The sequence below is a fragment of the Ochotona curzoniae genome, unplaced genomic scaffold (assembly GCF_017591425.1).
Source record: "Ochotona curzoniae isolate NIBS_2020 unplaced genomic scaffold, NIBS_Ocur_1.0 scaffold_1037, whole genome shotgun sequence".
NCBI lineage: Eukaryota > Metazoa > Chordata > Mammalia > Lagomorpha > Ochotonidae > Ochotona > Ochotona curzoniae.
In genome coordinates this window covers 10,071,819-10,086,906 of record NW_024467083.1, presented here as the reverse complement: position 1 = coordinate 10,086,906, position 15,088 = coordinate 10,071,819, and the positions used below count along the sequence as shown (strand labels likewise).

Below are 15,088 nucleotides of genomic sequence, written 5' to 3'. Positions count from 1 at the left end.
GGAGAAAGATCTTCCATCTGCTACTTCACTCCCTAAATGCATGCCACAACCGGAGTTGAGGCCATCCAAAACCAAGAGCCAGGAGTCTCTTCTGGGTCTCCCACGTAGGTCAGGTTCCTAAGCACTTAGGCCATCCTCTACTGCTGTCCCAGATCACAAGCAGGGCACTGGATGGAAAGTAGAGCATCCAGCAGATGAACCAGCTAGTTTAGTCATCATGTCAGCCCCTACATCGCAATTTATTTACCCATTACTCTGTTTCTTGTAGGGGTTTTTTTTTTCCTGTTTTCTAAGTGTTACCACAAGTATTGTTTTTTCCAGACATTGAACATAAAAATTTTTATGACACAAAAATGCTTAATTCGATTTTGACAACGTTTCCTTCCAGAAGACTTAAATAGAAATATTAAAAGAAATAATCTCTGTGATCAAGCAGAGCAAAAGTTAATCCAACTTTAGACAAAAATAAGTTGAGTGAATTTGGTCAAGTCACTTCCTTTTCTGAGGTTCTATTTTCTTACTTGCAATCTCTTGGACTGGTCATAGTCACTCAAAATTATGGAAGTTTTTGAGAAGATAAAATGAGATTCAAAATGCCTATGGGAAATATTAATGAATTTGCTTACGCAAACCTTGTGACAGCCCTGCACATTATTTTTTTTTATATTAAATCAAATAAAAATGAGTAGGTGCTCTTCCCTCCCCACCCTTGTTTTCAGATAAGAATATCAATTAAAGTGTTAGTGGAAGCACCCAGATTTAAGCAAACTTAATCTCTGCATTCACTTTCCTGTGAAATTAGATATAAATATAAAGCAAGGACAAGTGAAAAAACATGGTCAGTATACTGCACTATGGTGCCTGAAGCCTAAAATATTGCATGAACATTCAAGGTAGCATTGCTAAAAATTAGAAGAAAAAAAAAAAACAGAAAAAAAGAATGGATAAATGGAAGTGCTAAACGCATACCACTGTGTGTTTAACACATAGCAATGAAAACCAACTTCAACCACATGTCACACATCAAGTAGTTATTAGCAAAAAAAAAAAAAAAAGCAAATCACTGAATTCACACATGACTGTGCCATATTTAAAAATCCTAAAACATTCAAGGGCCAAAAATTCATGAATCCTTAAAATATATGGTTTCAGGGTACACATACAAATCTTTGTGAAAGCAAATATAGGTCAGCAGGGGAGAGCCCACGTGGGTGGGCTACTGCATCCATGAGGCAGACCTGGAAGAAGCTCCAGATTCTGGCTTCGTCCAGGCCATTTGGGTAATAGGCCAGAAGAAGAAAAAACTCTCTCTCCACAAAGCTCTCTGTAACTGTGCCATTCAAATAAATAAATAAGTCTTTAAAACAAAAAATGAAAAAAATAAAGCAAAAGAAGAACAATCAGTTTTGTTAGCGGGTTAATGCCAAGCTCTACTTTATAATACGCATTGTATATAAATAACAATATAATTTACAAATATTCATCTATATTATGAGATTATTTAAAAGGTAGATTTAAGGATATAAGCTCGATTACTAAGATATGTCCTTGAATTTTCCTTTATAGTTTTTCCACAAAACTTGGAAATAAAAATAAAACCCTGTCATGAATTAGCAGGGAGGTAAAAGGTAAATTTCAGATTTTCAGCATTTTCATTTTTTATGGGATTTTTTCCCACACACATACACATAGACATGTGCATACAAGTCAACATTCTTAATCGTGTTAATCATGCAGTAAAGAACACTGCATGTACATACCAGGATAAAACACAACAATTAAAATGCTAAGGCTGAAAGGCAAGATTGGTCAGCAAGTGTATCCTTCAACACACTGAGGCAGCTTACACAAGTGTCCCCAAGCTGCAACATAGTGACTACATGTCCATGACATTTAAAACACTGAATGGTACAGGCCCAGCATATTAACTCAATTGGCTAATCCTCCCCCTGCAATTGCTGAGATACCATGTGGATGCTAGTTTGTGTCTCAACTGTTCCACTTCCCATCCAGCTCCCTGCCTGTGGCATGGGAAAGCAGTAGAGGATGACGCAAAGCCTTGGGAACCTACCACCATGCAAGAGACTCAGAAGAGGCTCCTGGCTTTGGATCAGATCAGCTCCTGTCACTGGGGAGTGAATCAACAGATGGAAGATCTCTCTGTAAATCTGCCTTGCCAATAAGAAAAACAAATCTTTAACAAAATAAATAGTAAAGCTACATATGATGAACTACTTCTCCAATTGCAACCCAACAACTTCAGGGTACTAAATACACCTATTTCAAAGCTGACTATGAAATTGTGGATTCGGAGATGACTACCTATATGCAGAAGAAACCAGTAAAAAGACTCTGACCTACTGAATATGCTCTATGGACACGTAACAATGCAGATTTAGCTCAGGAATGAAGTCACAACTAGTTTACAAACAATAAAATCTGCTGACTACCATTAACTGTCACAGCTGAAATGGTCTACGGTAAACTAAAACCAGTCTACTGGACAAACGTATGTCTTCACAGTTACTCTGCAGGGTAACTATCTAAGTACCAAAATATCTATTTAAGTACTATCTAAGTACTACTAAGTACTATCTAAGTACCAAAATACCTACTCCCACCAATAAACTTGCAAGTATTTTACCTTTGAAGAGCACAGTATAGTATATATACACATATCAGAAAAAAATGTAGAAGATCAAGACTGGTGCATCACACGCAAAGTCAAAATCATGCACACAAAATTAAATTAGGAGGTAACTCTATTTCGGTGCTAAAAAAAACAAAAATAAAAAACAAAGAAACCCTGCTGCTTAACTTTTTAATAATGCATATTTTTAGACTTTTTGAGAACTTGCATTACTCTTATTCCTTACTAATTCTGCACTGCCCGGCTATTACTGCACATAAAGACTCACACATTACTGCATTTAAGTAACAATACCAGAATTTTGGCATTATTTTTAACAGTCATTGAAAACATATAATGTAATCATTTCAAATAAAAAAAACTATATATTCTAATTTCTACTTTCATGGAGACTCCTATCACTCTGGAAAACTTTCCTACATTTTTACATAACTAACTAACAATCCTGTACACACACACACATATCCATATCTGGCCTACACAGTATATTATTACAGCGTTAGTTGCATAGCTAGAGGCCATACACTCTTATTCAGACTGCTCATAACTTCCAACTGCAGCTTGTTAATTATAATTACTATAGCTCTGTTTATTTCAAATATTCCCAGGTAATTTCTTTATTAGTGAAAAATTTAATGTTCTATTTTTATATCTCTTTTGTCTTTGTCCTTAAATATTCCATATGCCAAATAACTGCCAGAAATCCACCATCAGAGGTGGTATGATTGTTTTGAAAGACCCCTCTGTTTCCTGTCAGATGATTCATTATGCAAGTTCATGGAAACACTGATTTCTGCACTACATTTATTGTGGTATACAGAAGAACCCCTTGAAGCCCATGCACGGTTGTTCCAAATACGCATTTTTGTGAATTTTGAAGACCAATTATATACACATATTTCAAGAGTTTTTCCACTGAAATAAACTTATCTGTTAGTTTCATTTTGCATGAACTTTTTGAAGTACTCTCACACTTCGGAGATAGTTAGAAACTCCTCCAGTGTTAAAGAAGCAGATGCCAAGAACGTGCCTTTTGCTTTGGGTCACACCTAATACACTTTCATTTGAATCCTAAACAGACTCTATTCATTCTATTGCATTTAAAATATTGAATTCTGTTTTATATTTGAAAATAATTTTACATAAAAATCCAAATATTCCATGCAACACATATATATCTCAAAAAAATAAGTCAGACACTCCAATTATTCCTATGAAACAATCTAGAGAGGTAAATCCATATACAGAGAAAGAAATAATGGCTACGTGGTTTTCCATAGTTAGGAGTAAAAACAAGAATTCATTGTAAAATGCATGACAGACGTTTCCAAGGGCGATGAGCCTCTTTAAGATGGTTTACAGTGATGCCTGTGCACTCAGTTTACTTAAAAATCATCCAATCATAGTGGCTCAATTTTACATAAGAAAGGTATGTGTCAATAATGGTTTTCTAAAAAAAAAGTATGTCAGATATTTTTTCAAAGTAAACAAATGTTTACTTTTAATAATTCGGTGTTTAAACCTTTATCCTTTTTACAGAAGATTCATGTGGGTAATGCAGATCGAGTTCCAGGCTCGCAGCATTGTGTTGGCCCGGTATTGCCTGTTGCCGTCAACTGAAAAATGAGCCCCAGAGGGAAACTTTCTTTCTCTCTCTTTCTCTCTCTCTCTCGCTCTACCTTTCAAATAAATAATATATCTTTAAAGAACTTCATGAAATAAAGCATGTTACTTAGAATATAGTAAGTTTAAATTTAGAAGCTTCTGACATCATTACACAAAATATCTGCAATAATGTTTTTCCATTGCCACGGACTAGCGTTAAACGAGGCATTGTCATCTCTGCATTAAAGAGTCCTAGTTCCTTTCCAGTAGGTTTCCATGTCACATCAGCTTTAGATGTCATCAACGCTTGTCTCTTTTTGCACCTACATTTACAGGCATGATGGATCATCAAAACTCTTCTGTGAGCCACACGCTATTTTTCTCCTTTCCTGCCAAAGTTGCTTTTCATTGCAGTACACTGGCTGGCTGGCTGACTGGAGCAAGTGCTATTAATTAGCATAAGGGGATTTACTCTTCCAAGTAAAAGACGATTTCTGATGATCTGCCTACATTTTGTAAGCTTCATGTTCATTTCTTCTAATATAAAATAAACAAAGGATTTTGTTCAAGACTGAGGCTCAACATAGCTATGTGTCATCCAGCAATAACATTGCTCACCACTGATTAAAACCAATTCATTTCAATTATTTTTAGCATCGTATCCTGCTAGGAAAATATGATACAAACTGAATTTCCTGAAAACATCAAAGCAAATTACTATTATAATTGGAAATATAAATCCGGAAAAAGCCAGAGGCCATGTCATTCTTTAATGTAAACACATTCTAAATATTCCAGAAATATTTGGGGGTTCCTAATTTCCTACTTTTAAGGGGCTTAACCTGTTGAAAACAGGCAAGAAAACAATAAAGAACAGAAATAAATACATATTTATAAGCCAGAAGCTATTAAGTATTGCAAGATTCAAAACACAGAATTGAAAGAAATGAGCTCTGGTTTAGGAATGATGAAGACTAGGTAGTTTGGGCCCGGCGCGGTGGCGCAAGTGGTTAAAGGTCCTCGCCTTGCACGCCCGGGATCCCATATGGGCGCCGGTTCTAATCCCGGCAGCCCCGCTCCCCTTCCAGCTCCCTGCCTGTGGCCTGGGAAAGCAGTCGAGGACGGCCCAAAGCTTTGGGACCCTGCACCCGCGTGGGAGACCCGGAAGAGGCTCCTGGCTTCGGATCGTATTGACCCGTTGCGCTCACTTGGGGAGTGAATCATCGGATGGAGGATCTTCCTCTCTGTCTCTCCTCTCTGTATATCCGCCTTTTCAATAACAAAATAATAAAAATAAATCTTTAAAAAAAAATAAAAAAAAAAAAGACTAGGTAGTTTTACATGAGGTCATAAATACTAGTAAGGATTAATTTGTTGATCCAAAATAATTATACAGAAGTAGGTAAAAAAAAATTAGCTTACATACCAGCAACAGTCAATTTACAGCAGAGCTTCTGGACCTTTGTTTCTTTAAATAAATGCTTTTCAAACTGAAGGATGCAAACCAATCACAAGTGAATCAAGGAAGCTATGAGACTGCAAATCTAACCTCTTTTCAAAAGAGCTCCTTGAATGACAAATGTGACAATAAAATCAGAGCCATGAGCACGGCATGGTAGCCTAGTGGCTGAAGTTCCGGCCTAGCACACCCTGGGATCCCATATGGATGCCAGTTCATGTCCTGGAGGGCCTGCTTCCCATCCACCTCTCTGCTTGGGCCTGGAAAAGCAGTCAATGATGGCCCAAAGCCTTAGGACCTTGCACCCATGTGGGAGACCCTATTAACATGCACAGAAAAGCAGCAGGTGTTTGCCTAAGCGCTCAGGTTCTGACTATCCACATGGGCAATCAAGATGGAATTTGTCTCCTTCATTCTGCCAGCGCTTTCTCTTTCCGATTCTGCACTTTCTTATTATGCTTAAACACACCTTTAGGAAGAAAAGGACAGAAAATAGACCTAAATTACTTCTCCTTCAATTGACTCTAAAATTACTTACTTCTATTCATACTTTTGTTGTTCACATATATTGACTCAAAAGCAGAACATGAGACAGGTTTTACCTTATTTCTAAAAAGTACCTATGTTTTCTCCCTCTTCTCTTTCATCAACATACAAAATTGACATATAGGAAAACCATGATGGCAGACAGTAATATTTCAAGTGGGTGTAACAAACAGTCTTGAATTGGATCCTTTACCATTAATTTATTATTGAAGCACCAAGAGAAAGAGATACATTCAAACAAGAAGAGCCTTCCACCCACTGATTCACTTCCCAAATACCCAAAATGGCCAGGCATGGACCACACCAAAGCCATGAGCTTGAAACCCAATACAAGTTTTCCACATTTGTGGCAGAGACCCAACTGCTTGAGCCATTACCTGCTGCTCCCCAGTGTTTGCATTAGCAGGTCAGGACAATCGAGAGAAATGCTGGCACTCAGATCTAGACATGCTGATAGGGGATTTGAGTATTTCAACCATATTCTTAACTATTAAGCCAAACTCCCTCTCTACTTTCTTTTTAAAATTAGCTTCACTTTTATTCAACCATCTAAATGTTAAGATTCACCGGTCCAGAGTCAGAATGTAGACCCTAGCAAAACTGCAATACACAGTCCTTGTAGTTGCTACCTGTGCTCATTTTACAGATATACAGATGAATAATCCAAGGCACTGACATTAATTAATCTACCCTAAGAATCAAAAGTAGTAAGCAACGGAGATACGATTCAAACATGGGCAGGAATAGCTGGAGTATCTACTCTTGACCAATAAACTTACATTTTATCGTGTTCTCATTTACAGCAACGAATAGAATTATCTTAAGAATATTTGAACCAATTAAATGTCACAGTCTGTTCCTAATCCCAGTACTCTAATTTACTAAAATATTTGGAAAGCTGATTATGTTTTACACACTACCAGCTATTGCTATAGTTACCACTCACGCCATACCATCCCCAAACTCACTGGTCTAAAATAATGTTATTGTTTTATATTTCATGACTGCTCACTGGCTTATCAGACATGGAATTCCGCCAGAGCTCAGCAAGGTTTCCTGCCTCTCTTCCATTATCCTTGTTTTTGAGAACTCCTTTGGAAAGCTTCCATTACTGAGAGCACCTGGATGCTGGGGACAAGCTTGCAGAAACATCTTCACTGGCAAGCACTCTGGATGGTGTCTGGGACTTGGATTCGGTGTTGCTGACAGGCAGATTTGGTCTCTATGAGCTTCCTCACAGCAGAAGGCCTTAGCTTATATTTCTTCTATCGCAGCTCCAAGGAAAACCAGTGTTCCACTGAACAAAATGAAACCTGTATTGGCCTTTTACACTCTAGACTTGGAAGTTGCACGGCATCACTTTCATCATTCCCTGTTGTTGCTGGCTTGAAGTTCTCAGAAATGTATGAGCTAGCAAAGCTTGACATAATCAAGGTCAATCGGCAAGTAATGCACCAGCACCCAGAGGGACCATACAGTGAGAAAGTTCCACTAACTGGCTCCGGGAAGGGAGCTGAACAATGTGGTTTTATTGGGTTGGGAAGGCATGAAACACCCTCATCAATCTCTGGCTCAACACCCTGGGCACATGGCACTTTGGTTTGCATCTAGCTTGGTATTCCTTGTAGGCACTGTTGTTCTCTTCATACAACACACTAAAAATGGTGCATTTACTCAATACTGCCTGCCCTTGCCAAGAAGGCCATATATGACGCTCTGCTACTCTGGGCATATATTTGAGCTTAAAAAAGTTCCTAAAAGTTCAGTAATGGCATTTTGCAGTGGGCAGCCTTAGTTCTTACATGACTTGGAGTTAGGCAAAGCAGTCTGTGGTTCAAGATAGATATGCGGTGGGGTGGTAAAGGCTTGATTTTCTGATTCCTATTTTTTTGTAGTCTCATTAGAGGTCAAGGTAGCCAAACTCCCATCCATTTTCAAGGAAAGGGGAACGGACCTCATCTCTTCACACCAGGGTGGCAGGTGACATGTAGAAGAGTAAGCAGAACAGCAGACATGGATGCGGCCATCCTTATCCAAAGCTTTTCTGCTTGCATCAGCTCCCACCTGGCTACTCTTTGTCCTCTAGGTAGTGACTCCAAGGATGATACCTCTTTAGCAGGTCATCCAGTGGGAGACAAAACAAGATATTCAACAAGAGGAAATGTGCTGAAGGGACATGTCCCTCCCTCCCTCTCTGCTTTGGCATCACACCTCTGGCACTATTTAAATCTCTCCATAAACCTATTTCCTGTGCAAATGGCCCCTTCTCCACACTTCCAATTCTCTCAGGTTCAGGTGGAACTAATATTATTCTACTTCCCTTTAGAGCTAGGGATGCTAATGTCTTCTGGTTCCAACGAGACTCTATATTCTTCTTTCCTTTCTGGTTCTGAACTCTGTGATTTTAAAAGTATTCCTGACTTTAGATTCCCAATTAAACCACTGGAAAGAATTCTGACTTTTAAAAGGGGAGTAGCTGGTACAGGGCACACCTGAAACCAGATAAAGACTGTTCAGGGAACAAATGCAAAAACTTAGAAAGGTTTTCAATGCCTTCGAAGTATTTTTACTCAGCTATTAGATGGTATAATTATGTTCCTCTATCATAACTTGAACTTCCAGACTGAAAGATCCCACTGAGAAAGAGAGAGACAGAGAGAGAGAGAGAGAGAGAGAGAGAGAGAGAGAGAATTTCTATGACAGTGAATAGCCTTGCGGAGAGGCAGTGAACTGGTTTCAACACATCTTTCCCTATGCCCCTACTCAAGCCCCTTATGTAAAACAGCACAGCCTTTGCAGATAACCAGCAGAAATTTTACTGTATATGTTAAATTACCCCCTAGTTTATGTAATAATTAATACCACGTAAATGGAAAATTACTAAACACATATATATTCAGAAAGACTTCCAAGCAAAAACTATCAGTAATATTTTTCCAAAATGTCCCCACAAATAAACATACTTTTGGTTTATTCACCATTTTCTACAAAAACAACATTGTGGACAGGTGTCTGCAGCACCAGCAACCCACATGAGCATCGGTTTGAGTTCGGGCTGAGCTGCTTCTGCAGCACCTCCCTGGCAATGGGCAGCAGAAGGAGTCTCGAGCGCTTGGACCCCTGCCATCCACACGAGTGATCTGCATAGCGTTCCAGGCTCCCAACTTCATCCGGGCCCAGTCCAAGCCATCGTGGATATCTAGCAAATCAACCAACAGATGGAAGACATGTCTGTTTCTCTTTCTCTCTCTCTTTATAACTCTGACTTTCAAATAAATTAATTAATCCTTAAAATCTTGAGACAGGCAGTGTCCTAGAGGTTAAATTCCCTGCCAAGACACCCGTATCCCCCACAGACGGAAGTCTCAGTTTTCCTCCTGATTCCAGCTTCCTATTAATGTAGCCCTTAGGAAGTAACCGTTTCGGTGCCTGAGGCCCTTGGGGGAGGTTTATTCATCTGGCCCAGCCCCAAATTTTAGCATGCACTTTTGCAACAGACTAAACCAGGGATTAGGAGCTCTCTGTTTTACTGTGTATGTGTATCCGATTCTGGTCTCTGAAAACAGAACTAGAGAGAGGGCAAAAAACCTTCCATCCACTGGTTCACTTTCCCAAAAGCTACAAAGATGAGGCTAGGCCAAGCAAAATCCAGGAACCTGGAATTCCATCCAAGTTTCCCAGATGGGTATCAAGGGCCCAAGGACTTGGGTCATCTTCTGCTTTCCCAGGCCGATTATTAGGGAACAGGATTTTGGAACTGGCACAGACAGAACACAAACTGTTGCTCACACAGAGTATTGCAGACAGTGGTTTAACCTACTACACCAGAATGTCTGCACTCAGTCATTTCCTTACGTATTCAGTTTTGAAGTTTTGTGGAGATAGAAATTCAACATGCTAATCTATATTGACCATAAACTCCTTTTTGTCCATTTTTTTTTTTTTAGATTTACTCACATTTTTTATTGGAAAGACCAGATCTACACAAGCAAGGAGAGACAGAAAGGAAGATCTTCCATCTGCTGGTTCACTCTCCAAGTGGCTGCAATGGCCAGAGCTGAGCTGATCCGAAGCCAGGAGCTTGGAGCTTCTTCCAGGTCTCCCATGTGGGCTGTTTTCCCAGGTCATAAGCAGGAAGCTAGATGGGAAGCAGGACTGCCACCACATGAACTGGTACCTATATAGGATACCGGGCACGCATGGCAAGGACATTAGCCACTAGGCTACTATGCCAGGCCCATCTTTTTTTTTAAGATTTTTTTTTTTTTTTGGAAATTCAGGTATATAGAGTTGAGGAGAGGTATAGAGAAGATCTTCTGTCTGCTGGTTCACTCTCCAAGTGGCCACAACAGCCAGAGCTGAGCCAAGCTGAAGCCAGGAACCCGGAGCTTCTTCTGGGTCTCCCATGTGCGTGCAGGATCCCAAGGCTCCTTTCCAAGGCCAAAAGCAGAGAGCCGGATGGGAAGTGGGGTTGCTAGGACATAAACCAGGGCACGTATGGGATCCTAGAGCATGCAAGTTGAGGACTTTAGCCACTAGGCTACCACACTGGGCCCACCCATCATTATCTTTTTAAAAAGGATATTTATTTATGTGCAGTTTAGGGGCAGTTGTCCCACAATTCGTGACTGTTCAGGAAATGGCAGTATGGATGTAAAGCCTTCATAACCTTAAATAATGAGTCTCATTTCCTTTGAAGGGGCCAATAACAAGAGCTTTAGTTTACTAGCACCGGATAAGCACAACAGTGCTCACTGTGATCTGTGAAGGTAAGGTGCAGTTCTACTTCTACACACAACAGCATGTAATAAAACACTTTTTTCCATATTATTAATTATTCCCCCTAAAAGGAAAATACTTTCCTTGAATCATAAGGCAACTTGCCCTGTATCTCTAAATTTGGGGTTAAGTCTCTTCTCTTTTTGGACTAGCTCTAACACAATTCCCGTACATCTTTCTTTCCTTCTCGTGTGTTTCTTTGTCTGTACACCATCAGTCATCTTTTCCTCTCTTCCAACATTAAACGTCAAATCAGTATCCTCTGCATCTTCTGTGGGCTCCGGAGTCCAGAATCATTTTCTTTTCATTGGTCTATTTGAAAACTCAAAAAGTATAACCTTTCAATCACATTTTCTTCTACTCTTGATTTATAGTGCCCTTTAGAGTGTGTTGGTCTTTTCCTTGGATTACCAGATTGTGACAGCTAGAATTTAATCTCGAATATCTCTCCAAATAGTTAGTTTAGCATCATACACGGAAGAATGGATTTGCAATAAAATGTAGGAAGAAAAGGAATATCAACTCAAAGTTTCTATTCTTCAAAATAGTCTAGAAGAGGACACCAGGGATATATTGCAAGGATGGGGAGCCTTATTACTAACAAGGGCCATTTGATAGTCAAAATATTCATAGGCCAAGAAAAATTACTGAACGAAATATTAACCTGTTCCTGCAGCCAAAAATGGGACCCACTGGTTTAAGCTACCATGTGTAATGCAGCAGCTCACGCAAGTACCAGCTGAGGCCCCAGTTGCTCCAGGTCCCATCTCGCTCCCTGTTAACACATTTGGGGAAAACAGAGGAGAATGGCTCAAGGTTTTAGATACCTGCACCCAAGCAGGAGACCCAAAAGACACTACAGTCTCTCGCCTTCAGACCAGTGCAGCCAGCCCCAACCACTGCAGCCATCTGAGGAATGAACCAGCATCTGGAACATCTCTCTCTCCATCTCACTTTCTTTGTATCTACAACTCTGCCATTCAAATAAATGTAATATTTAAAAAATTTCCCTGCTACCAATTTACTGAATTTCCAAGTCCCATCTGTAGACACCTTGACAGGACCAGACCACATGATTTCTCAGCCTTCCATCATGTTCTAAGGGAGTGAAGAGTACAAATATGAATGCATGCTGAACATTAAATTAGCCAGTGTTGAAGTACCTAAGGATACCAACAGTCTGCTTTAAAAGCAATCGTTGATGAACATTCTTGGGTAGGCTGGACAAGACAGACTTCCACAGGGAAAGGCTAAAAAAGGGAGAGGAGGAGAGAGAAGGCCAATGGAGAATCCCTTTAATTTTTCTGTCCAACTATAGTTTAAGGCTGAAACTCTTGATTCCATAAGGTAAGTTGCTGATCAGTTTTAAAATGCTCCAAATATGGTATTCCTTTCAGACTTTAGCCAACGTTACAACCTTACTGCAATCTACATGACCAGTTTCTAAGATAATTGGTTTTCAATGTTTCTAAGGACCCAACACAAGTAGTTAAACACTACAGACAAGCAAAGTGGATCTACCTGCACTGTCCTGAAATCGTCTTTTAAAAGGAATATGGAATGTGGCAGAAAAACAAATTTTCATTTAGAAAGAGATAAGAAATCTCAATAAATGACCTCTGCCATCTAGATCTACATTTCCTACTCTCAGACAGTTTCAGGTAATTTAACAAAAATGTTCCCGGTTGCAAACTGGCCTGTCTATCCCACCCAAAAGAGTGACCACCCCAGCAACCACAAATGCCACCGGAGGCCTGAGCAAAAGAACCACTGAAAGCTTAGCCTTCATCAAGTTCACCTATACCCGCCTCTGATTATCCGGTCTCATTGGGATGCCCAGGAGCTGGCTGGGATTTTTAAGATCCGGGGGAAAGGATCACGCAGAGGGTCAAGGTAAAAATAATTCCAGACGATGCTGATACACAACAGTCGCTCCCACACGGACTAACCTTCCTAGACTTACAAGACAATGTCATCAAGAAAGGAAGATAAGAAATCAATGAGTTGGCCAACTGCTCCAGATCCGAACAGAAGGGATGCGTGAAATACAAAAAAAAGCAGTATTAACTTTTTTTAAAATAAGTGTAAAGTAATTCCATACTTGTACAATATAAGCGAACACAAAAAAGTCAGAAGACAGGTAACGCTGAGTGTCCTCTAGGACGGGACCTATCATTCCGTTTGTCCCTGTGAAAACACAAACTTCACCTATTCTTTTTTGGTGAGACTGCCTGCACCCTGACTCACTTCAGTTGCCTCTCCTGTAGTAAGGACAGCTGCTAGCTAGTAGGCTGCTATGGCACGGACTTCTTAACAACGATGTTCTGGGATGCACCCACTTCCCTTAGCAGCAACAGGAGTGATTGGAGTAGCATTTCACTTCCCCACATGTCTCTTTTCCAAAAGCTCAGCAACCATCAATCTACCCACACCAGAAGTCTACAAATAACGCCAAAAAGTCAATTCCCCTCCAACTCTAGCTTGGAAGGGCACGTGGCACTAGCCTTCCAGATGGAAACGAAGGGAAAACGAAAGCGCAGGCTGTGGTTTTGCTGGCAGTAGCCACCATTTACAATGTCCCAGGCTAAATAGTCCAGGAGCTTCCTAGGAGGCACGGCGCCGCTGCCTCCTGTCGGGGAGATGACCTAGCACCCATTCCCGCCGGCCTGGAGGCGCGCCTCGGAATGTCATCCAATTCTCAAACCACAACCAGTCACAGCAAATCAGTTTCTTCAGGCTGGCCCGCTGTCTCTCCCCGGGCGCAGGGTTGGCCATGCTAGAAAGGCTGGCAGGAGCGAGGGTAGTCTCAGGCCGCCCGCCTCCGAAATAAAGACACAGTTGTGAGATGTGCGTGCCAAGGAAAGGAGCAGGGAAAACAAATCACAACTTCGCACACTCCACGAACACTCGGCCCTGCGGAGCGGAAGGTCAAAGTGCAGAGAAGGGAGCGGCTACAGTTTCGAGCCGCGGGGACAGCAGCCGAGCGGGGTCCCGCAGCCTGGGATGACCGCACCCACCTCCAACCCAGGGCCTCGGCACGAGGAGGGGTGGTGCGCGGGAAGCAACCGCCCACACAGAGGTGCCAACTCCCAGAGTTGCCTCAGAACTTTCCCGGGACTCGCCACCGCCCTCACCTTACTGAACACCTCCAGGTCGTCCTCGTCCTCGTCGAGATCCAGCACCTCGGCCTGTAGCAGGGCGGAGGAGCCGCTGCTACTGCCCAGGAAGGGAGAGTCGCTGCCCGGCTTTCCTCCATCGGCGCCCCTGGCCGGGAAGCCCGAAGAACGCGCCTGAGATGCCCGGCGCTCGCCCTCCATCCCGAGAGTGCGCGCCCCGCCGCCGCCTCCGCCGCCAGCCCGGCACCCCCGAGCGTGCCCATTGGCTCCCGCGCATCCAGCACCTCCCCGGCCGGCCCGGCTCCAGCCCCTCGGCCGCTGCGCAGACGCGGAACTGCCGGGGCCACAGCGCCTGGCCGGGAAGGGTGGCCGCGGGCCGCCGCGCATCCCCCGCCTGGCCTGGGGCCGCCGGGAGGGGAGCACTGGGGCCCTGCAACTCCCGGCGCGGGCGGAAACCAGGACGGCCGCCCCTGGAAGGTAGACGGGCAGCGCACGCTGTCCCTGCCTGCTGTTGAGGAGGCCACCGAGCAAAGCGTCCGGTTCCCGGGATCCACAGCAGGGCTGGCGGGCAGCTGACCTGGCACCCAGAGAGGAGAAACCGACCCTGTGTTTCCTGCGGTTAATGGTTGCCTTCTTGCTTGCTTCTGATTTTTCGAGTCTGTCCCTATTCGGCTAATAATAATAATAATAATAATAAATAACAAATATAAAAACCTCCTCTGTTTTTGTAATCGATTTTTAACCCAGTAGCTGGAACTGCAGTCATTTCAACGCCAAACCAAGGAAGCTGAGATCTTAAAACTATCTTCTGACACTTTCAAATGTTTCTTGACTCCAGGAAGTCTGCCCGAAGTTCATGAGCAAGAATGTTCTTAAGAGCGGCCAGCAGCTGGCTGCTGCCACGGAAATTGATCCTCAGGCCTTACTCTGCCT

General features: G+C 42.2%; 1 protein-coding gene across 2 annotated transcripts in view; it reads right to left on the bottom strand.

Moving 5' to 3' along the window:
• The window catches only part of SNX7 (sorting nexin 7), a 91,992-nt gene extending 77,625 nt beyond the window's left edge, over positions 1–14,367 (bottom strand). For both annotated transcript variants that reach the window (XM_040998701.1, XM_040998702.1), the window contains exon 1: positions 14,174–14,367. In XM_040998701.1, the coding sequence (XP_040854635.1) occupies positions 14,174–14,356 (183 nt within the window). In that variant the 5' untranslated portion in view covers positions 14,357–14,367. The remainder of the gene's footprint in view (positions 1–14,173) is intronic.
• Positions 14,368–15,088: the final 721 nt, after the last annotated feature.